Source organism: Neoarius graeffei, chromosome 13 (genome assembly GCF_027579695.1).
Source record: "Neoarius graeffei isolate fNeoGra1 chromosome 13, fNeoGra1.pri, whole genome shotgun sequence".
NCBI classification, from domain to species: Eukaryota; Metazoa; Chordata; class Actinopteri; order Siluriformes; family Ariidae; genus Neoarius; species Neoarius graeffei.
In genome coordinates this window covers 76856649-76880281 of record NC_083581.1, presented here as the reverse complement: position 1 = coordinate 76880281, position 23633 = coordinate 76856649, and the positions used below count along the sequence as shown (strand labels likewise).

General features: G+C 41.6%; 2 protein-coding genes across 3 annotated transcripts in view; both read right to left on the bottom strand.

The window, feature by feature from the left end:
* The window catches only part of mylk2 (myosin light chain kinase 2), a 28800-nt gene extending 24356 nt beyond the window's left edge, over window positions 1-4444 (bottom strand). Inside the window, exons 1-6 of the mRNA XM_060936699.1 lie at window positions 4186-4444; window positions 3927-4012; window positions 3713-3800; window positions 2518-3435; window positions 2277-2328; window positions 1988-2184 (exon numbers count right to left, since the gene is read on the bottom strand). Of these exons, the coding sequence (XP_060792682.1) occupies window positions 1988-2184; window positions 2277-2328; window positions 2518-3435; window positions 3713-3800; window positions 3927-4012; window positions 4186-4444 (1600 nt within the window). The remainder of the gene's footprint in view (window positions 1-1987; window positions 2185-2276; window positions 2329-2517; window positions 3436-3712; window positions 3801-3926; window positions 4013-4185) is intronic.
* A 3509-nt stretch (window positions 4445-7953) lies between these two features.
* Window positions 7954-23633, bottom strand: tpx2 (TPX2 microtubule nucleation factor). 2 transcript variants are annotated; one of them, XM_060938558.1, is made up of 17 exons: window positions 23520-23633; window positions 23100-23258; window positions 20950-21099; window positions 20677-20785; window positions 19897-19968; window positions 19445-19561; window positions 19238-19347; window positions 18975-19129; window positions 18386-18557; window positions 17019-17157; window positions 12339-12555; window positions 9699-9794; window positions 9439-9609; window positions 9155-9301; window positions 8859-8970; window positions 8480-8667; window positions 7954-8321 (listed from the first exon to the last, which is right to left on the bottom strand). In XM_060938558.1, exons 2-17 carry the CDS (start codon window positions 23209-23211, stop codon window positions 8211-8213), a joined length of 2178 nt encoding a protein of 725 aa, XP_060794541.1. In that variant the 5' UTR covers window positions 23212-23258; window positions 23520-23633; the 3' UTR covers window positions 7954-8210. The 2 variants fall into 2 exon arrangements, with proteins under 2 accessions (XP_060794541.1, XP_060794540.1); XM_060938557.1 differs by having other exon boundaries at window positions 23100-23229.

The window sequence follows — 23633 nt, the reverse complement described above, 5'->3', positions numbered from 1 at the left end:
CACCATGCCACGTAGATGTGTTGCTGGCGGGTGCAGCAACATGACAGAAGGTGGATTTACGTTGCATTCATGGCCCAAGAATGTTCAAACTGCAAAGGTTTGGACGTGTTTTGTGAGAAGTTCACGGGCACATTGGGCGCCTACAAAGTGATCTCTCCTCTGCTCTGCACATTTTACTGAAGACTCGTACGAGACCCCTGGTCTGTTGAGGAGCGTTGGCTATAAGCCCGTAGTGAAAGAGGGTGCAGTACCAACAATTAAAGGAAAAGAAAACTACAAGAAAAGGAAAGTAAGTTCAGTTGCACCAGTTCTCCCGGAGTGTGAGCCGAGGGTTGTTGTTAAAACCCGGGACGGGACATATTATCGCTCGGGCAGTGACCTCCCCGCGGTTGTTGCTAAAACCAGTGACGTCCTGTCCCGGGTTTTAGTAATTGCCTGAGCCAACCAGTAATGGCAGAGTACTCAATATGGAGAAAATGGAGAATGAGTGGACCAGCCGTCTGATTTCTCCGCTGGATGTGCTCACCTCAGCAGCAATATCTCGGCCTTACGTGGAAGAAACAAATGAACAGAGAACTGAACAAAGAACTGAAAGTCAGATTGTTTCAAAACAATCGGCCACAAGATCGGCCTTCAAGAAGCGAGAACACAGACGGGTAAGATGTGAAGATCATCATTTGGATACAAAACAACAAAAACAATAACACTCATTGTTTACCTGCATTTAGATTAATCCATGTAACTTGTATTGTGTGTTTAAGTTAGCGGTATAAGATTATTTAATTTGCTTCAGAATGTGATTGTCTCAATTCATCTGATTATTTAATGAGCCTTTTACATTTTATCAGTGAAAATGCATGCATGTACATGTATGTTGCATAAGTTATAACACCCATCCTGTTTTAATGAGGGTCAACCCACAATCAGTGAAGTCAAATCAGTCTTAGTTGAGCGAGTTGGTAACGCTATTTCTTACTTTCACCATACATTTTTATTTACAGTATATGACTTTGGTCTATAGCTGCGAAAGGCCTCGGCCTTAAAACCGGTTCCTGCTGTGACGTCACGCACTCAGGGCTGGCTGGATCAGCGGGGCAGCGCCAATGCCAACTTTGCGGTTGATTTTAACTCTCAAAAACATCTTTTTTTATTCCCATTTATGCAGCATACAAGAATCAAGCATGGAGATACTATCCACTCAGAAATGTATTTAAAAATAAAGATTCTGCATATCTCCTTTAAGGAAACCCACAGAAACATGGGGAGAATAAGCAAAACACTACACAAGGAGTAACCCAAGATCAGAATCGGACCAGGGACCCTGGATCTGTGAAGCGGCAAGGTAAGGTTTCTTTGCTTAATAAAAGATGAGTCTAAAATACACAAATTTCTCTTCTAACATAAAATTCAACCTTTAGATTTTGAGCCACGCCTCCTACCTGGGTCTGAAGCTTGAGCAGAGTGACACCAAACTATGTCCTGATGAAGAAAGTGATTCCAGGTTCAAGATGGCCCCATGACCATTTTAATAAATAGCTGTGCATCATAAGCCATAACATTACATTACATTACATTACAGGCATTGAGCAGACGCTCTTATCCAGAGCGACATACAACATACCCAGAGCAGCCTGGGGAGCAGTTAGGAGTTTGGTGCCTTGCTCAGGGGCACTTGAGCCATTCCTGCTGGTCCAGGGAATCTGACCAGTGACCTTTTGGTCCCAAAGCTGCTTCTCTAACCATTAGACCATGGCTTCCCCATAACAAATCACAAGCCATGGTTTGAAGAGGGTGTATGGTGATTTCAACATGCAGTTTGCATAATGTTAAACTGGACGATATACTATAAGCCTCCCTATACTTGTTAGTTACATTAGCCTTGTAGCTGCAGTGTAAAACCAAAGAAGCAAACGTTGGACACACAGCATGTCTTGGCTTATCAACTATTTTCTGATTCTTTAATTCTCGTTATTTTTTTATTCCTTACTTATAACTTTGAAGCAGGTTTTGGGTGCCATTTTGGTCTGACTTGTGATTCTCTCAGACGCTGGACTTATTTTTATCTGTATTCCTCCTGTCTTTAGTTGCCCAGTGTGGGTGACTCCTGCTGATGCATTATCAGGCTTCCCAAATAATGGTGTCACTGTGGTAACAGACTCAGCCTTTCCTCCAGGGGCCTGAAAACTAGGTAACAGTAAAAGACATTGCTTTGGCCAGTTGAAAACAAACTATAGTACAAGACAAAAGCCTGTTTCACTCCTACTTGCTCACTTTACCTTTGCAAGGAGTCAGGACAGCTGTAGACATGTTTGAGAAAGGAGGCTGCTGCTGATGTGGGGAGTGATAATGGAGACAATTTAGTTGCTAGTGTTTTTGTTGTTTGTGCATTTGTTGAAGGTTTGTTCAAGTTTTGTAGTGTTGCTACAGCATGCGTCTCCTTTGGAAGTTTATGGCCTGGTGCCTTGTTCTCTGCAGCTGGGGATTCTGGTGGAGAATTGTGCATGGAGGAGACCAAACTTGTAAGAGAAATTCCAGTTGTCTTTGGTGGTAGCAATTCATCTCTTGTCGGTATTGGTTTGGTGATAGTGCCATTTGGCTGGGATACTTTTGAGTCTACAGTTTCCAACATGGGTGATTGAGGGGATTTAAACAAAGACATCCCTTTGCATTGCGTCATTACAACAGGAACTTCCAAACTTGCCTTTTGAAGACTATGGACTGATGATGGTGGTGCAGCATTCTCGGTTATATTAAACCTTGATAGATTACTAGACGCTGACGTAACCACAGTTGATGTTGTTGTGATTGGAGCAGTCCATAAAATTTGGCTCTTCTGATTTGTTGCTAGATTTGTAGATCCTGCTACTGAAGTTTGTGTGGTTGATGTGGTGGGTGAAGACACAGTTGCGTTAAAGGGAAAAGGTGCTTGTGTGATCTTTGGTGTTAGGTTTTGTATGGTTGCTGTTGTGCTTTTTGTAGCTGAAATCATTGGTATAACCTTTTGTGGAGGAGTGATCATCTTTGGTGAAGGTGTAATTGTCTCCTGTTTTGGTGGAGGCGTACTCATCATGGGTTTTGGTGTGGTCATTTCCAGTGAAGGTGGACTTCTATTTGGTGGTGGAATATGCATCTTTGATGGAAGTGTAAGTATTTTTTGTGGAGGTGTGTCAATCTTTGAGGTCCCTGCAGCTGTACAAGAAGTCACTCCTGTTGCCTTGGAAATATTTTTGCTTAATGGTGATTTTGCTTCACTGATCTTGACTGTATTTGGTGTTTTATTCCCTGGATGGGATATTGCCCAGCATGGGGTCAATTTTGATAAATCTTTGTTAACTTCTTTGTGTAATTGAAGATGCTTGTTTTCTGCACAATCATTTCTGAGTGGTGATCTATTGCCTCTGAGCCCCTCACCTTCTGTGTCTTCAATCAGAATGTCTGAACAGAATAAAAACAGCATTGGGCATCACACCATGTGGAGTCTCCTTTTTCAATCAAGCATTTTTATCTCACTGCATGCTAGCTATCAATGATTTCATTTGCTTTTTATATTCCTGAACAGGTGTGTTCTGGTTAGCAGCAGCTATAGTTAAACGTACCAGTCAATCACTCTTCTAGCAACACGTCAGAACAGATTACTCTTTAAATGGATCTGTACCACCTTTCCAAGTTCATGGTATCTAACAGACATAGTGTTGGAAGACAAAATAGGTACCTTCCTGACCTCTCCCACAGGGTACATTAAAAGTATGCTGGATTAATTTTTGATCTCTGAATTTATCCAACTGCACATAGACTTCGTCCTGTGGTTCAATGGAACACATACATTTGTTTTGGATTAACAATGTGAAGCAAGTATGCAGTGAATTAAGAGTGAAAAATTCTTGGAAATCCCAAACTAATGTCAAGTGTAAAGGGTTTCATCTTACCACTGATGTCCGGACAGGCAAAGATTTCCTTCTTTGCAGAGCCTCTAAAGGTACAGAAATTTTTTCACAAGATCTCTCTTCTAGACCTTTAATATTCAAGGGACACAAGCAAATACGCAGCTTAATATAATATAAATAAAAAATTTCAGTGGATATTTCCACCTATTATTAGAATAGTTCTGTTTTTGTAAAACAGAAACCTCAAAATCAGGGAAAACCAGAAATTGAAGAGAGAGTCACATCATATCAGTGAATCTACCACATATCAGTTCCTCCAGTGCATTCCTGAGGTCCGTAACTTTCCTCTCCAGGTTCTCAAGGAGCTTGGCTTGAGCTGAGAGCTGGTTGGCTGTAGCATCTTGCTGTCTGCTGTGCTGGGTGCAGACCCCACACATTGGGCAGCTCCCCCCAGAACTGCGTGCTAAAAGCTGGTCTAGTTTATGGTGCAGGTCATCCATCTTGACCTCCACAGTGGCTGGGTCACAGGCAGGAGAAGGAGGCCACTTTACAGACCGCATGGTCACTAAACATCAAACCAAGTCAGCAGCAGGATCAGACAACAAGCTGCACAAGTCACTTGTAGTCAATAAAGACGTAAACAGGTGTTTGTGACAAGAGATTTTATTACCTTAAACCTTTGAACCTCAAATACATAACTGGTAAGGGTCGTTTAAGAAACCTTAACCCTTTGACCTTCAATGTTACATTCTCTGAATATAGTCAGAGCAGGCTGTTCTTTTTTTAAGTTCACATTTGTTAACGCACAAAGACAAGAACCTTAGACACAAAATGATCAGGTATAAATCAATTAAACACATAAGTGAAGTCAAACATTTAATTTCATTTTAATTTCATGCAAATCTCCAAACTTAATCATGAATATAAGAATCAGCAGCACAATCATGGTCCAAACACACACTTACCTACAGAGATGGTAGTCTACTGTAATATCAAATCTTCAGGAAGAGAGCATGAACTCACAGAGAATTCGTTAAGGGATAATGACTGGTTCCCTCTGAAACTGCCAACGCAACAACCTTTCAGATTCTTCCTTTATCTGAGCCCTGTGGCCACCACACCAGAAATAGCCGGACCAAGCGGGGGACACAATTGGAGGGGAATTTTGAATCGTAACTGATAAATGAAGTATGTAAGGCTGGTCACCTTCAACTAGGGGGCATACACGTTCTGAAACCTGATCTAGATACAGCCAGATGTAGAACAATAAAAAATAGGAATCCTTTTCATGCCGTGTAGACTAAATGGGCCATTAAAATATCACCAGTGAAGGGTAAATTTATATATTACTGGAAAGAATTAGAACAAAGGGAAGATAACTGTTACCTAAACATCAGGACTAATATTGTCCAAGTGTTAATACTGTGGCACATTCATGAAACAAGCAAGTTCCAGCAGCTGTCCAAGTTGTAGCAGCTATTGCAGCCTCACCAGGCTATTTTTTGGTTAATAAGATTTTTTTTTTTTTTCAAAAATCAGCTTGTCCTGTTACTGCTTAACTGGAAAGAATCATATCCTCAATCAGGAAGACTTTCATATGGTAGAAAACACACTTTTACAAAGTGGAGACTCCTTCCATAATGTTAACCATATCATTTTAGAAAGCTTGACCATAAAAATTAAACGTTTTGCTGTTACACATGAATCAGCTTATTAGGTTAGATTATGAAAAGGATCTGCTATACAAGGTCTACTACATGGGTTACTAAAGAAATATTAGAATCAGTATGTAAATATGTATATATAGTATGACTTAATCTACCAGAAAAAGAACATTCATATCTATTAGAAAATAGCCTCAATGAGGCTGGAGCTCATATTGGCCACTGTTGTGAGTTTGAAATCCAATTAATCCTGTGGGAGGGGGAGCGATTTTTGTGAAATTGTATATGAGCCCTGTGTAGCCGCATCCATGGCAGGTGGCACCACCTGCTGAACAATTCTTGTTGGAATGTCTTGAGTCTTCAAGGTGAGTTTCAGTGAAAACGTCCCAGCAGTTTACGAACGGTTGTGCTGGGTCTGACCAGTCACCAGAATTTTTTCAAACACCCATAAAACATTAAATATGACAGGTAGCATCACTATCTTGACAAGTTTTCTAAATACCAACCTGGGGAACATTCCATATGAGTTTGATCAAAATCTAAAATCACTCCTGTAGGAGTAGTGATTTTTGTGAAATTGCACATGACCCCTGTGTAGCCACATCCATGGCAGGTGGTGCCACCTCGTGAGCAATTCTTGTTGGAATGTCTTTAGAGTCTTCTGGGTGAGTTTCAGTGAAAACGTCCCAGCAGTTTACAAAGAGTAGCGTCGAATGTGACGAGTCACCCCAAAAATTTCAGACACCCACGAAATCGTAAATATGACAGGTGGTGCCACCATCTTGGCAACTTTTATGCACACCCACCCGGGGAACACCGAGTTTTATCAAAATCTATAAATCAATCCTGAGGAGTAGCAGCGATTTTTATAAATTGTGGACAGATACATGATCAAATCAGCTCAATCAGGCCTGGCCTATGGTCAGATGAGCTTTTTAAAAAAAAAAAAAAAAGCCACACACACACACACACAATCTTCATGCTAACGTCCCCAGACAAACTGGGGACATCCCATCAGGACAGAATGTATTTCTTCAATACATTCAAGTATGCATTTTGCCTTATGATACAAGAAGTATTAACATGCAGTACCAGGTTTGTGCACTCCTACATTCATAGGTTGTTCTGTATTTATACTATTTAAGTTGTAGAATAATAGTGAAGACAAAAACACAAATAATTATGGTAAACAAAAAAAACAAAAAGCATTTCATTCCTCATCATAGCCAGTCTTGACAACTTTGCACACCTGGAATGCTTTTAACAGATGTGCCTTATAAAGTTAATTAGTGGAATTTCTTGCCTTCTGTTGTGCTGATCTACAGTAAATAACCCCATTAAACAACTGTAATAATCCATATATCAAGAACCACAACAAAGTGAAGAAAAATGACATCCCATCATTACTTTAAGACATGGTCAGTCAGTCCAGAAAACTGCAAGAACTTTGTCTTCAATTGCAAAAACCACCCAATGCTCTATGCAACCAGCTCTCATGAGGACCAGCCCAAGAAAGGAATCTGATGCAGATAAATTAGTGTGACCAGACTCAGAAATTGCCAATTCAAAACAACTCAGATTAGAGTTCACATGAAAGCGCCAGAATTAAGTAGCAGATGAACCTCAACTGTTCAGAGGAACCTGTCAATCAGGCCTTTAGTCAAATTACTGTAAAATAACCACTATTGAAGGAGGCCAAGAAACAGACCTTAGACTAGTGGAACTCTATTTTGGTCTGACGAGTCTAAATTTGAGATTTTTGGTTCCAAATGCCCAGTCTTTGAGACACAAAAGGGGAACAGAAGGCATTTTGTATGCATGGGTCCCACTGTGAAGCATGAAGGTGGTAGCAGGATGGTGCTTTACTAAAGACACTCAGCAATTTATTCAAAAGTTGGGGAGGAGGGTTAAGAAACTGTCCAGTTAGAGAAAATTTAAAAAAAAAAAATTGACATTACACCACAGCACTGTTCTTTGATCATGTTGTACTGAGACACTGGAAATGTATCTGCTGTGACAATTTTTGGTTCCAACCACTGTCTGAGATAGACAAAAGGGGAATGGAAGGTATCTGCATGAGTGGTTGCCCCTGCAATGGTGCTTTGCTAGTGACACTTTGCAAAATTTATTCAAAAGTTGAAAGCACACTTAACCAGCATGCCATCCCCTCTCGTTTATGCATCATTTGTTTTTCAAAACAGGATAATGGATCAACCCCCCCGGAAAAAAAAAAAAAATCCCCTTTTCAGGCTATGGAAGAGTTGCTGAAAATGAAAGTTAGATTTTTGAAAATCTGACTTTTCTTTTAAAGAATAATCTGGTGGAGGATTCCTTTAACCTAAAGACCGTTTTGACAGGTATGATACATCCACCCATCTTCAGAGACCTTATGCATCACCACACACTTCCATCACAACCTTTAATACATTATAAAGAAAAGGGAAATGTTAGGACAGAAAATGGAGATTACATGTACAGAAAGACAAAGTATTGTACATCAGTTTGCATAATGTAATAACAATCACAAGTCTGAGGGCAGAACAATCTACAGCCTCAGAGGATTTTAAAAAAGTACTCAAGCACACCCTTTTAAAAAGCAGTTAAACAAAAGCTATATAAGTAAAAAACACTTAAATTATGTACAGTTTATCCTGACAAGACTTTACAAACGAAAGCGGTCAGAGAAGTTGGGAGACTGGGGCACGGTGAGGGATATCTCACTGTGCTTCAGCTCGACTGGTTTATAGCGTCTGATTGGCTGGGCTTTATGCACCTGTGTTCAAAAAAAAAAAAAAAAAAAAAAAAAGAGAAAGCTCTTTAGATACACCACAGCTCAAACACTTCATCTGATAAAATCAGTGAAGGTAGAATTTCATACCATGCTACACAAGGATCAAATTAAGATTCCTTTACAAAGCTTGACAGATTTACCTGCTCTTGTCGTAATCTGGTGATTTCTTCCTTCTCATGCTCCTCTTGCTCTCTGGCTCGTCTCTCCTCCATCTGAGCTCTCAGCGCCTCCTTCTCCTTCAGAGTCCGCTCAAACTCCAGCCGCTCTTTGGCCCGCCGCTCTGTTGATAGCTGGAAACCCTCGCCAGCTACAGAAAGGGTAGTATCGGCTTGAGAAAGTGCCAAAAGATATAAAGATGACCAAATGGTGCAACAGAGTAAAGGGAGAAGGTGATAACAGGAGGCAAGAGAGAAGAGGTGGGCAGACAAAACCATGGTGAAACAGAAGCAGCAGTGAAGTGTCAGGTTCAAACACAGTCCGCAGCAAGCCCTTGTGCTAGACAAGTTATGTGCAACATACCCAAGACGGAGCGGGTCTCTTTCTTGGGCACGAAAGGCTCCTTGTGCACAACTGTATTAGGTCTCGCCTTGAAGCACGCTGCATCAGTTTGCTGCTTCAACTCGTCTTTTATCTATAATGGGCATTTTAATAAATAAAAATAAATAAAAAAGAATCCAAACCAACCTGCCAAAAACTGAAAAATAAAGAGCCAGCATCCAGGCACTTCAATCATGCACAGTACTTCAAGACATGGCATCATTCTGCTAAAAACCCTAACATTTTGTTTGGAAACAAAACTAAAGGAAGGAAGGTACCATTCTCTCCCAACGTTCACTCTTCAGAGATCCACGCTCATCCACACTCAGCTTGAAAGGAGCAGGTTTTGTCGGTTCAGTTACTTTCTTTTCTGGAAGATTCACTTCATGGAAGTCAGGCAGAGGCCGAGCCTTGAACTTGGACACCTGGAGAAGATGGAAAATAAGAACATTGTGCTGCAAAGCTAAGATCATGTGATTTTCTTGAAATTTGATTGCCAAAACAGCAGTTTATATTAACAAAGGCGTTTGTCACAGTCACAGCTCAGTACAGAAAATCACACCTCTTCGTGTCTCAGTCCTTCCAGTCTTTTCTCCTTCTGTGCCCTGCGCTCTTGCTCACGCTGATCGAATGAGAACGGACACATTTCTACATGGCTCTTCGCTGCAGGTTTGGGTTGGAAAGGCACATAGTGGGGCACAGGAAGTGCCTTCACTGGAGCTGGTGCCTTCACCTGTGAAGGAATGTGCGCACAATTTCAGGAACAGCCCAGAAGTTTTATATTCTCCCAAGTTCATCCAAAATTAAGAAGCCAGCTTGTACCTCTTCGGTCTTGCGTTCCACACGTATACGGTTTTTGAGCGCAAAAGCAGGAGACTCTGGGACTGTAGGGTTCAGGACTTTCTTCTCTGGGACACCCTGAGGGCAAAGACATTAGGAAGCTCAGAACACCATGCATGCTTGTTTACATTAAGCCCAAGCTTAACCCACCATGAATGACTGCACTTTCAAGGAAAGTATATTTACACCACAGTGCTCTTCAATTCTTGAATCTGATTGACCAAAAGGCAAATGAAACAATGTAGTAGCTTATCTGGCCTCCCATCAAAACAAATCATGACTACCAAAATAAACAGAACTGAAATGTGAGAGGACCAACCTCCACAACAAAATTGTTTACGACTGGGGGGGGAAGCACCAAATTTTGCTCCTCAAGGGAAGGTCTACCCAAAATGTCAGAATTGGAATCTGAGAAATGAGAATTCTAGTGAGGCCTGGAAAGTGTCAATTTGGCCTAATGACTAACTAGTTAGGCCATTATTAAAAAATGTTCTGTTTCCGGTCCACTGGCCGGGGGAGTGCCGTTTGTGCGGTTAAGTTTTTTTTTTTTTAAAAACGCCGGTTTTTCGGGTAAACAAACTCCTGTGCACGCAGTTCCCAGGATTAAATGTATTTTCCACAGACCATTTATTTATTCACTTTACTCAAATACAAAGTAAAATGGCAGTAAATCTCTTTTCTTGCGTATTGCATCATGAGGCGCTCCTGGCTTGTAAATCTCTCATTTTCGGTGCATGACACATTCACGCAGCTGAGCATGCTATGAATTAACAACGACAACGGTCTGCAGTGGGGCTGCACAATTACACACTCAGCCAACATTTCTCCATTTGTGTATGAAAATACACTCCAACCACTCAGTTTGGTTTCATTTACAACCAACGGTGTCTTTTGATGCCAGCACGTAATTGAACGAGAGAAGACTGGTTTACCGGAGACAAAACAAGCGTCATCTCTGCTTCTGTTCCCTCCGACACACTACTGCCTCCGCCGAGTGCGCGCGCACTCTGAACTGAATCAGCTCTGCGCATGCGCTGTGCAGCACACACACACACACACACAAAAAAGGGGCAGCCCCCATGAAGGAAGGAGATCCGGAGTTTTCAAACATTTGCTCAAGTGTGAAATCGCAAAATGGTATTCCAGCGAACAACAAAATAAAGATTCAGAAAAAAAAAAAATCCATTCAGTGATCATTTTAATAGTGTAATTTCATTCGAAGTAGGCCTAACGGTCGATTTAGAACTACAAAAAGTCCGTGTGTCGGACATCAAGTACCTTTGTAAAAGTTTTGCAAATGTTGCAGTCAGCATTTAAAATGCTAACTTAGTTTTTGTACAAGTTTCAGTTGATTAAACTGTCATTTTATTAAATGTCTGCTTTCGTAATAAAGTACTGAAAGAAAAAGCAAACAGCATTGCGATTTCTTATCCATCCATATATTTAAAAAAGAAAACCCTCCCTCCCGAAAGTTTTGCTCACCCGGTGGACAGGAAACGGATTTTTTTTTTTAAGGATGGCCTTAGCAAAGAATGACAAACAACCATCAAGTTGTGTTTAGAGTTTTCCCAAAATAAATAAATACATGGAGAATTGACTGAGGAGATACAAGTTAACTGAACTGTAGATGATTGACAGACACCACACCATGGCAACACCTCCGCTTTATAAGCCAATCACCTGAATGGACAAACCCCCACAGCCATGCCCAAAATTTGGTCAAAAGCCTTCTCGTAGACTGGAGGTTGTTCCAGCATAGAGGGGACCAAATCTGGAATGGTTCCACCATTGCATGAGCAGGTGTCCACAAGTTTGACCATGTGTGACTTGTTCCACTCCTTCAACATTAAAATGTAATGAAACTGAAAAACACTTGCTGACATTGTTGTGGTTAAGTGGAATAACAGCATTTCTTATTGGATGGAGAGCTGTACCCAATCACTGATAGTGACCTGCCATTACAGGAAAGTTAAGTGTTTGTCTCTACTTTGAAAGAAAAGACCTACGCAAATCCCTGGTGACAAGCTTTGCCAACCTTCCTATCTGCATTAGCTACTTGGTACACTTGCATGCCGCTCTAGGTGACCATCACTTTACTCCGTGTAGGTAAAAGTTCAGCTCAGATTGCATTTACTATATAAATGAAAACTAAACAGCCAATTCAGGAAATGCACTGCAAAAGCTTGGTGTTCTAAACCAGTGGTTTTCAAAGTGGGGGTCGCCAGGGGGGCCTCAAAGTTGGAGGGACGATAAAAATTGCGAAAAAATATATATACTTTTTTAAAATAATTATTAAATATATTGTAATTAGTTTAATCATTATTATAAATTATTAATACATCATATCGAAACGTTGTTTGCCATGCTCATCTCTCCAACTGCCTGTGACGTTGCGGTTCTATTTCCTTCACTCCAGACCGCCAGGGCGGTGCTGAAAGCACTAGTGGAAGGATCTTTGCATCCGTGCGTTTCGAGAGTCACATACAAAAGTTGTCATCTCGTGACAACTGTGGGTTTGCAAAGGGGGTCCCCGGCCAGAAGCTAATGCTGTTTGGGGGGGGGCCTTGGCATGGAAAAGTTTGGGAACCCCTGCTCTAAACAGTTTGAGTAAATGCTTCTTACCACCACTTCTTCCAGGATACGGGCTGGTAAAGGTCTGGAGTGGAAGGTGTAGTCGTCCTGTTCTACTGTCTTTATGGTGGCATGGCGCTCCTGCAGACGTTTCTCCACCTCCAGCTGGAAACCCACTGGACGAGTCGCTTCTTTAGGAACAGGCTTCTTAGGAGCCAGGGCCCCTTCAAGGATCTTGCGATTGAGCTCTAGAGCTTTGAACTTGAACCTGGGGAAGATGATAACAGTATACCAGCTGTGTGTACATGTGCAAAACATGAATTTCATGCCAAACCCAGCTTTACTAGTGCATCAAAACAATTAGGATATTTTGGGGGGGGGATTCTCTTTCCAGTCATTTATGAAAGTGAAAATATTCTAGATTCATTACACAAATGTTAATTATTAAAATAGAAAAATGCTTATGGCCTACAGCACAAATTTAAAGCCATCTCAAAATTAGTATTGAACTTGAGTAACCACCTCAGTCCATGCAACCACAATCATGGGGAAGACTGCAGACTTGACAGTTGTCCAGAAGATGATCAACACCCTCTACAAGTAGGGAAAGCCACAGAAGGTCATTGCTGAAAGTGTGCACAAGCAACAAGGGTAACTGCAGCCATGAGGACCGTCAAGAAAAAGTCAATTCAAGAACTTGGGAGAGCTTCACAAGGAGTGGATGGAGGCTTGTTGTCAGTACATCAAGAGCCACCATGCACAGATGTCTTCAGGATGGAGCTCCAATTGTCACATTCCTAATATCAAGCCCCTTCTGAACCAGAAACGGTGTCAGAAGCATCTTACCTGGGCTAAGGAGAGAATGAACTGGACTGTTACCCAGTGATCTAAAGTCCTCTTTTCAGATGAAAGTAAATTTTACATTTCATTTGGAAAAATCAAGGTCTGAGAGTCCAGAGAGGCACAGAATCCAAGAGGTTTGAAGTCCAGTGTGAAGTTTCTGCAATTTTGTCCCTTTTCCACCAAATCAGTTCCAGGGCTGGTTCAGGGCCAACGCTTAGTTTGGAACCGGGTTTTCTGTTTCCACTGACAAAGAACTGGCTCTGGGGCCAGAAAAACCGGTTCCAGGCTAGCACCAGCTCTTTGCTGGGCCAGAGGAAAGAAGACCAATAATAGCAAGACCGCCAAAGCCGACATAACACCGGCTAACATTACCTCATAAAGGCCAACATAACCACTCACATTCAGTTTAAGTAAGAGTCAAAACGTTATTAGGTTATTACCTGTCTCCTAGAACGTAATCGCCGTCCACTCAAAACCTGTCAGTCAACACAAACATATTGGATCTGCCGTTTTCTGATCCCAATGAAGCAGCAGCTGTACAAACGCGAAGTCATCCATTATTGTTGCTGCCTCTTCACCGTGTTGTTTCGATGCTCACGCCAAGGTTTATGCAAACGCAGCAGCGTAACTGATATCTAGTGTTGTTTTTGGCAGCCATTTTTGATTTAGTTTTAGTCTTTTGGACGAAATGCTTGTCACATTTTAGTCAATTCCATCCTTGATAGTTTTGGTCTAGTTTTAGTCGACGAAAACAAAGGGTTTTAGTCATTTTATTCAAAAAATAATTACTTTAAAACATTAAATTAGGCCAATACAGAGATAGGAAATTGTAATCGAGGTTGACAGGTTGTGCATAACACTCAAAACAAACTTGTTTCACTTGAACATAAAGTGTCAAATTTGGGTTTAATAATCGATGACAATCTTTCTTGGAAGCCCCATATTGATTTTATTTGCAACAAAATAAGCAAGGTTGTCGGCCTTTTGGCCAAGCTTAGACATTTTATTCCACTACATACCCTTATGACATTGTATTGCTCTCTGATTCAATCTTAAACATATGGTCTTTGCTCTTGGGGACAGGCTTGTAAGACTCAAAGTATTAAATCCTACAAAAACGAGCTTTAAGATTAAATCAATTTTGTTGATAAAGTGCCCTATTGTTTTCCAAAACCAATATTTTACCAGTAAATCATCTTTTCTATGAATGTGTTTCTAAATTAATGTATGATGTTAATCAAAGTGCACCCTCAAAACACTTGTAAATTATTTTCTTCTATTTCTAGTATCCATTCTTTCAACACTAGGTCTTCTTACTCCAAGAACTTATATACTCAGTATTCTCGTACAAATCTACAAAAGAACTCATTTTCCCATGTTGGTGTTAGGGTATGGAACCAGATTCCAACTTCTATAAGAGCTTCATCTAAATTGTTGTTCAAGAAAGGAAAAAACACCACCTTTTTTCTGGTTTAAGTAGATATGGATATGTTGACATCTCCAAACTTTCTACATAACTATTTCTATATATAAATTAAGAGCTATATTATTTAATACCATACATGAATTATCAGTATGACAAGTATACCCATCTCAATTTTTCTTCAATGTTATTGAATGACATTCGTGTACCTTTATATCGAATATTGTCTCCTTTGTTACCAAATTGTTAATTTGTCAAGTACATTTTATTATCTTTCATTCACAAGTATTATATTAATTCATAAAAAATATATTTCTTTGTAAACATGAGTCTGCCTTGATTAACAGTGCACTATCTGCAGACTCATGTAGTCTATGTTTATATGTAATTGAAATAAAAGATTCAAGTGCGCATGCTCTCTACATAAACACTCGTGCAGACATCCCAAGTCTCCCGGAAGTTCCAGGAGTCTCCCGCATATTGATAGTGGCTCCCTGATGCCCGCAAATTGGAGAATATCTCCCAGAATCTAGAGCAAGAGCGTGCACACGTCTTCATCGTGCATATCATGGAGTGCGAGAGAGACTGTTCATGTAGCGCATGCTAGACAAAAGAGCATCCTGACTGGTTTACAGACATCCAAACTCATTTCAGGGAGGTGTCATGACACCCCACCCCACCCCTCGCTGATGGGGGGGGGGGGGGGGGGGGGGGGGTCATGCATCACATCACCTCCCTGAAATGAGTTTCTGCAGGCTGGGAGGTCTGCTAGTGCGCATGCTCCATTGTTCACAGACTCGTGTTTCTGCCTCCATTTAACATGTCGCAATATATTAAGGCACAGCAACAGGTCTGAAGAGCTACATTTCCCCCTGCATGTTTCACAGTAACTCAAATATGGGTCAATATATGTGAAAGCATTCAGTTGCTGTCCCACCAATAATCCCTGCAGGCCAAGTTTTACTCATGACCTGGTAATTGAATTTAAGTTAGCTTAACCAAGCCAACTTCAGCATGAAGCTAGCAGTCCCATTCATTTTCGCCAGGTCGGTGTTTTGGAAAACTTCATAGGAAATTCATCACAGCCCGATTGTTGAGTGACCTTAACCAAAGCTAGCAAATGTATGCATGATCTGTTAACAGGACTTCTTGTAACATTAACTTACCGTCGCAGAAATAGCAGCATGGTGAGCTTTAGATGACTCTTGAGGTCGGTCATATTCTTGCCACGTAGTTTATAGCCACAGCGCGTACCTCTGTCTCCCACTACAAGGCATTCCGTTTTATTTCTGCTGGATTATGTGTAAAGCATGTCCATAAATCGCATCTTGTGTGCTGGCATTACGGCCACCATGGTCCATGAACTGTGTGCACTGTGCCTGGTGGGCGTGGCCAAACAAGGACAGGATGCAGGTGCACTGCTGATATTTTCAGCATTTGGCAGACAGGTTGCACGCACCATTGGAGGAAATGCCATGCATTTTCAGTCCTATAGCCAATCCACTAACATTTTCGTCTCGTCAACGAAAACAGATACATCTCGTCATATTTTCGTGATCAAAGAGTTATGTTTAGCTCGTCAGTCTCATTTTAGTCATGAAAAAGGGTGCGTTGACAATAATTTCGTCATCGTTAACAAAAACACTGGATGTATACAGTGACCATGACACGGCTCCCCTTAGCACCCCGAACTATGGAAAAGCAAACTGGTTCTCAGCTGGCTCACAAGTTGAACGAGTTGTGAACCAGCACCAGTCCCAAACCAGCCCTGGAACTGATTTGGTGGAAAAGGGGTATTTGTGATTTGGGGTGCCATGTCATCTGCTGGTGTTGGTCCACTGTTTTATCAAGTCTAAAGTCAAACCAGAATCTACCAGGAGATTTGAGAGCACTTCATGTTTGTCTGCTGACAAGCTTTATGGAGATGCTAATTTCCTTTTCCAGCAGGAAATAGCACCTGCCCACAGCACCATAAATTCTACCAAGTGATTTGCTGACCATATTACTGTGGTATTGTCAAGAGGAGAAACACCTGACCCAAAAATGGACAAGCTGAAGGCTGCAATCAAAGTGACCTGGGCTTCAATAACACCTCAGCAGTGCCACAGGCTGATCACTTCCATGCCATGCTGCACTGATTCATAGTAAAGGAGCCCCAACCAAGTATTGAATGGGGAAACGAACATACTTTCAGAAGTTGGACATTCATGCATTGTAAACCCTTTGATGTAAGGAAACAGGAGATACTGGATTTCCAATTTAACACACTAAGCCATAATCAAAATTAAAACAAAAGGAAGTTTGAAATCTCACTTTGCAGGGGGTGGGGTGTCCCCCTTCATGATATTCTAATTGGTTGAGATGCACTAGGTATGTTAAAAGGTGAAAATTCCACCTTGCATAGCAAAAGCTAGGCCTTTTCTGGGAAGACCTAGGAAAGCAGACAAAACCCTAGTGTTACATACTGCTGCAGTTTTTCCACTTCTTCAGCCTCAATCTCAGCAGTACTCTTCACCATGACAGGACGGCTCCTCTGGCGGGTCAGCAGCTGAGGGGTGTGAGGTTGAGTAACCTTGAGCTTCTCAGTCTTCACTGGTGATGGGCCTGAGGACAATGGAAATAAGCCATTTTTTTTTTTGCAGTCCAAATCCTGCGCTCTGATTGGCTGGCGAGCAGGTCCATATCCTACAGTATGGACCCCAGTTACGGACCTCTGGTGACTTGCTCGTTCACAACTTTTTTTTTTTTTAAATAAGATTTATTTATAAGATTATCAAAAAACAAATTTTTGCCAGCATTTCTCAGGAGAATAGCATTAATTTTACAGCATGGATAGTGATAACGACAGTGTTCACAGCGAAAGCAAGTTTTACTACCCCGAGGAAGAAATAAAAGAAAAAAATATTTCAGGAGAAAGCTAAAACCTGTAATTTGCTAACACCAAGCAAAAACATGGCTGAATCCTGAATGACTCCTATTTGTATAAATAGGGGACTATATAGGTGGCAAAATGTAGTTCCCCCCCGCCATGGAAGTGCACTTGTATATCAAGGAGAAAGCAATTTGCATTACAGCTGTGAATGAGGATTCAAAATGGCAGCTCGCCTCCGTTTTCCCTTTTAGGTGCTCTCATTCTGTTAGAATTTGGTAAAGAAAGATATTAAATTTAAAATTATCAGCTTAAGGTCCAGGCGGCACGGTGGTGTAGTGGTTAACGCTGTCGCCTCACAGCAAGAAGGTCCGGGTTCGAGCCCCGTGGCCGGCGAGGGCCTTTCTGTGTGGAGTTTGCATGTTCTCCCCGTGTCCACGTGGGTTTCCTCCGGGTGCTCCGGTTTCCCCCACAGTCCAAAGACATGCAGGTTAGGTTAACTGGTGACTAAATTGAGCGTAGGTGTGAATGTGAATGGTTGTCTGTGTCTATGTGTCAGCCCTGTGATGACCTGGCGACTTGTCCAGGGTGAACCCCGCCTTTCACCCGTAGTCAGCTGGGATAGGCTCCAGCTTGCCTGCGACCCTGTAGAACAGGATAAAGCGGCTAGAGATAAGGAGATGAGCTTAAGGTCAGTCCGTATGGTGAGATACCATGACCTCGGCCTTGAATACTGACCTCAGCTCAGAAGGCCTTGGTCACGGTATTTCATGATACAGACTTCCCAGCTGGTAAATAACATTTACAGATTCTGTTAGAGACTACACCATTACCGATGCATTAAGTCAATACAAAACCCAAGTATCAGCTGATGAACAAAGCTTGACTGCTTAGCATGTTCACAGACTCACCAACACTAACGTAGTAAAACCTGATTAAAACCATTAACAAGTTTTAACCTACCCTTTTCCTGATTCTGGCGGCTGCGCAGGTGATAACGTGTAGGTGTGCGCTTCTGAAACTGCTCAATCTGCTCAGCCATGGACACATAAGGGTTGGCTTCATCCAACTTCCTTTTGCTGCCAGTGGAGAGGTTGAAGGGCTTGGGGACTGTGGTGCCCTTAGGAGCCTTTAACTGTAATGAGTCAATTGGAAGCTTCTTTAAGTAAATCTAGTTTTAGATCACAGCTTGCCAAAAAAAAAAAAAGGATTGTGAACGACCCCTACACACAACTCAAAGTTTAAAGACAAATGGACCAGAAAGTCTGTATCTCTCATCCTGATTCAAATTAAAAAAAAAATAAAAAAAAATCATCTATTCAGTTAGTGGTGCTAGACAAGTGTAGAAATGCCACTATAAACCAAAACACACCCCTACTCTAAAACTCATCCTGTAATTAAAAATTAAGAAATAAGCACTGAAGAGGTCACCACTCCGTATAAACACCTATCTGGACTTCTGTAAGCAAGCAATTTGGGAACTGTACCTTTACAAATTTTGGCTTAATAATCCTGACAGATATTCAAACCTGCTTTCAGAGCCGATACTCACAGGTGAGGAAGGGTGCTTGCGCAGTTGTGAAGTAAAGTCATACACCTTATATGACGCGTCAGAAACTTCTGTGTGGTTTTTCACTCGATTATCTGAGCAGAAGTTGAATTCTTTGGGAATGGTAGAGGACAGCACTTGCTTCTTTGGAGGCTGACCTTTAAAGGAGAGAAAAAAAAAAAGTTTGTTAGGCTTGTTTCCTATTAAGATTATGTGCAACTGGTGGAAAGAAAAGCTTTCATGCCATCAAGAGGTTGCATGCTCACTTCCTGCCAGTGCAGCTCTGTAGCTGGCTTCGTTCCTCTTGCGCTGGTCAGCCACCTCCTTCTGTAAAGCCTCAATGCGCTCCAGCTCCTGCTGCTCTGTGCTCTTCTGCCTGAAGGCCGAAAGTAGCAAGTAAATAAAACAGGACAGACGAAAGCAATCATATCCAGTTCAGTATCGACAACTAGCTTAACATGACTGCCACTTACTGGTTAGCAGAGGAGGTAGATGCAGAAACCGAGGGCATGGGTGTCTTGTTCTTTAGCCTGATGCTGCGTCTGGTGGCACCGCCACTGCGGCGAGCTTGCTTTGCACCTGTTGAGCTCCTGTAGAGGAAGGAATAAATAAAGTCAAAATCTGCAGCAATACATCACAAATGGTGGCTTCTGTGAACACTAAAGTTGAATTGTGATAAATCAATATTCTAATACATCCCAGAACTTGAGAATGCATGTGGTGCATCCAACAGAATGCCACCAGTTATCACACCCTTTTGTGCATCACCACCAGTACCCCTACGCACAAAACCTAGTCAATTTTACCTTCGTGGTGGACGGATAACTGTTCTTGCAGCTTGAGTAACTCTGGAAATATCAACATGAACCTTTAACTGAACACAGTTAGATAAACCACTGCAAGGAGTTTTGTATCCAGGTCTTACCTCCTTTTCTTCAAGACAGGTGGTGTTGATGGAGCTTGAGGTTGCTCTTTGACTATAGAGCGTTTCAATACTCTGGGAGGGGAAAAAAAATAAAAAAAAAATTTACATTTTTCCCCCCCAAACCATATGACTGAGGTACAATAGCTGAAGACCTTGGCTAGAATTGAAAAAAAAGAAAAAAAAAAAAAAAAAAAAACCCACCACTTCCACTGCTTTTTTTATACAGAACAAGTTTAACAAAATACACATACTACATTTCATCCATTTTTCACATATCCCAGTATGAAAAATAGTCATGTGCCATTACTGCAAGTCACATTGTTCAAGTCTGCTAACATAATAGCTTTTAGAAAGGGGGGGGGGAAATAAAATTAAAAAAAAAAAAAAAAAGTTGCTTGACTTTATGAGCTCACTTCAAGCATACTGAAAGCACCATGACTGGAGTTTTCCCCTCTTCAATTAGCTTGCATTGCGCATCAACCAGGCAAATGCACAAGACTTTACAGTGTCCACTGCACTGGCAAGACAAATAAGTGTTCTGTCCAAATCACACCAAACCCTTATCAATTGTGACTTAAATCTAATATTTTACTACATCCATTGTTTTATAATCAGTGTGCAGGATTACACAGATTTGAGACTTGATTTTACTCAACTGAATATAACTTCAGAGCACCACCATGGTCTCAAAACCATCTGATTTTATTTTTCATTAAAGCATAAGCAGCAGCACAAGTGTCCATCAATTTGAGTCATTACTTGAATAAGAACGCTCTGTACCTGCGTGGCTGAGCCAGAACATTCTTCTTCTGAGCTCCAGTCGGTCTGCCATCTCCCCACGAAGTCACAACATTAGATGGAGGCTCTGAAACAGCACTTTCAGGAACATCTGATTCCCAAATAAATAAAAATTTATTAACACCAACCAACAAACCTCAGCTTGCAATGCCACACAATATCTAAAAATGCTGCCAATTAGAAGTTCACAGCCTCAATAAACTTTTCAGTTTCTAATCAAGCAGCATAGAACAGAGTGCACACTTGAGGTCTTACCAGCTGATGCGGTCATCTCAGCCACATGGACCATGGGGGAGACTATGGCTTTGGGCAAATCTTCACTGTGCACCCCATCAAGAGGTTTTAGCACCCTCAAAGGGGTTGTGAGTTGCTTCATTTCCCCATTTTTTGGCGCAGCCATCAGTTCTAACGGAGAGACACATGCAATACATTTAATAATGTAGTTATCAAAAGAGCATAGACAGTTACAGTCTGTTCCAAATTTTTTTTTTTTTTTTTTGGGGGGGGGGGGGGGAAGAGACACCCATTTAAGTTTTTCGGGCCCTCTGCTTTAGCCTGGGAAATCCCATGCTGCTTTGCACAATTGTTCCGATCTGAAAAGACAGAATGGAAACTATGGTCTAAAGGCTCACCTGAGTTAGGGAGCCAATCAGAGAGTGGGGAGGGGTGGAAAGACGGTGACGCGTACTACTCGACAAAAGGAAGCTTGTAGTTTATTTGGGACTGTTTACGGATCACATTTAACATGGCGGCGAGCGATACGAACCAAACTTTCGATCAAGCTTTAGACACTGTTCTGAATAGTTTAGAGCAAAAGTTCGTTTTAAAAAAAAAAAGACAGCGTTTGGCGTTTCAGTCTTTCTTCGTCGCTTTAACTACGTCACCGGGTACAACTGCCATGATTGGCCATGGGCTACGTATACGCCAAATGATAGACATTCGCAACGTCCAATAAACGGCCGTTGACAATCGTAAACCACACCTCCCCTATGAGAAATTCAGTAGGCGGATTCCAGACCATATTTCACTTGTGATATGGCCTGGTGTTAACCAGACTACCTCTGCTTAGGATCAATTACAAATTGACCTGAAACTTAAGGAATTGGTCTCATTACATGCATTGAAAAAGATCTGCATGTTTTACCTGACTTTTTAAGCATACTATTTTTAAATAAACTTTTTGTTGATTACTTAAATTCTCTTCATTGTGTAACTTATTCTGTAAATTAATGTTGTGTATGGATGTATTGGCTTTATGCTTTTAACTGCATTGCTGCCCATCTCAGCCAGGACACTCTTCTAAAAGAAATTTTTAATCTTGATTAGTCTTTCCTGGTTAAATAAAAACCATTTCTAATTAAATAATTAGATAAATAGGTACTCTGCTTAGAAAAGCATGTGCAACCCCCATAGGCTGTTTGCAAATTTATTTAGGCATGCATAAATCCTGAAAAAAAAAAAAATGCATTAATGCATGCAAAGTCCTTACAGAAGGGGGGGTTTACATCTGTATCTACAAAAAACACATGCTTTCAAAATGATAAGTGCAGAGTGGGGGGGGGGGGGCACAGCCCACAGTTCTAAAGGCTATACAAAAGCAATTTCACAATTACAATATTAAAAGTTTATATTTAATGAAGAGCAAGTATGTGCATTCTTCGGGGGGGGGGGGGGGGGGGGGGGGGGGGGGGGGCCACAATGGTGTAGTGGTTAGCACAGTCACCTCACAGCAAGAAGGTTCCAGGTTCAAACCCAGGCCCTCACCAGCTGCTTTCTGTGTAGAGTTTGCATGTTCTCCACATGTCTGAATGGGTTTCCTCCAGGTGCTCCGGTTTCCCCCACAGTCCAAAGACATGCATTTAGGTTAACGTGGGGTGGCCTTGGGCTGAAGTGCCCTTGAGCAAGGTACCGAACCCCTGACTGCTCCCCGGGCGCTGTAGCATGGCTGCCCACTGCTCCGGGTGTGCACGCACAGTCAGATGGGTTAAATGCAGAGGATGAATTTTACTGTGCAAGTGACAAAGGTTTCTTCTTCATTCATGCCACTTGGCTCCAAGAACCTTCTCAAGTACCCAGTTTGCTTGAAACCTTTTGGACATCTGTATCTGCTTCTTAAAAAAGTTTCCTGAACACCCTCAGCTTTTTCCATCAGAGATGGAATCATGTCTTCCAGATTTTTCCAACTGCCCTGGTTACAATCTAAAACTTCAGCAAGGCTGTTAATATTCCTCAGTAACCTCTGATCTCACAGTGAGGCTGCAGAGCCAGTGCATGGAGAGGCCCAAAAACAAACGAAATTGACACATACAGTCTTTGAAGGCAAAACAGGAAGTGATGACATACGTCTACTTAAAAAGGAGATTTTTTTAAATATTATATATTTAAAAAAAATTCCTCTTTCTTACCAAACCACTGATCAGAAAGATCTTCCGAGTCTGTGCCAAAATCGTGCATTACATGAGACGCGGCATCGAATGTGTACAGATCAGCAGAATCTCCAGGCTGCTGCACGGCCATCTTCTCAACCCGAGGCGTCTGGAAAAGCAGATAACGGAGCTAACTGCCTTTAAAAACAAATACCGCCAGGCAAAATTAACTAGTTGGAGGAGTTTATTCATTACTACAAACACCAGTCCACCTCGAACGCAGTGTTTATTTATCTACAGTTACAGTCACTGTGTGAGCACACAAAGGAAGATGGCGGACTAGCATGTTTATGCTAACAATAAAAAGTTAATAAACAGCACGATAGTCTAACAGCTCTAACGCAGCCATAAACCACTACAAAACTACCGCATAACCAATTAGTTTTAAATCCTTCTTACCCTCAAAAAAGTCTCTTCCGTTCCCGCTGGACTTTATCAATAAAACTCGCAGTGTAACCCGGTCCCTCAGCCAGCTCGCCCAGAGCCCAACTGCCCAACCAGTTTGAATATCAG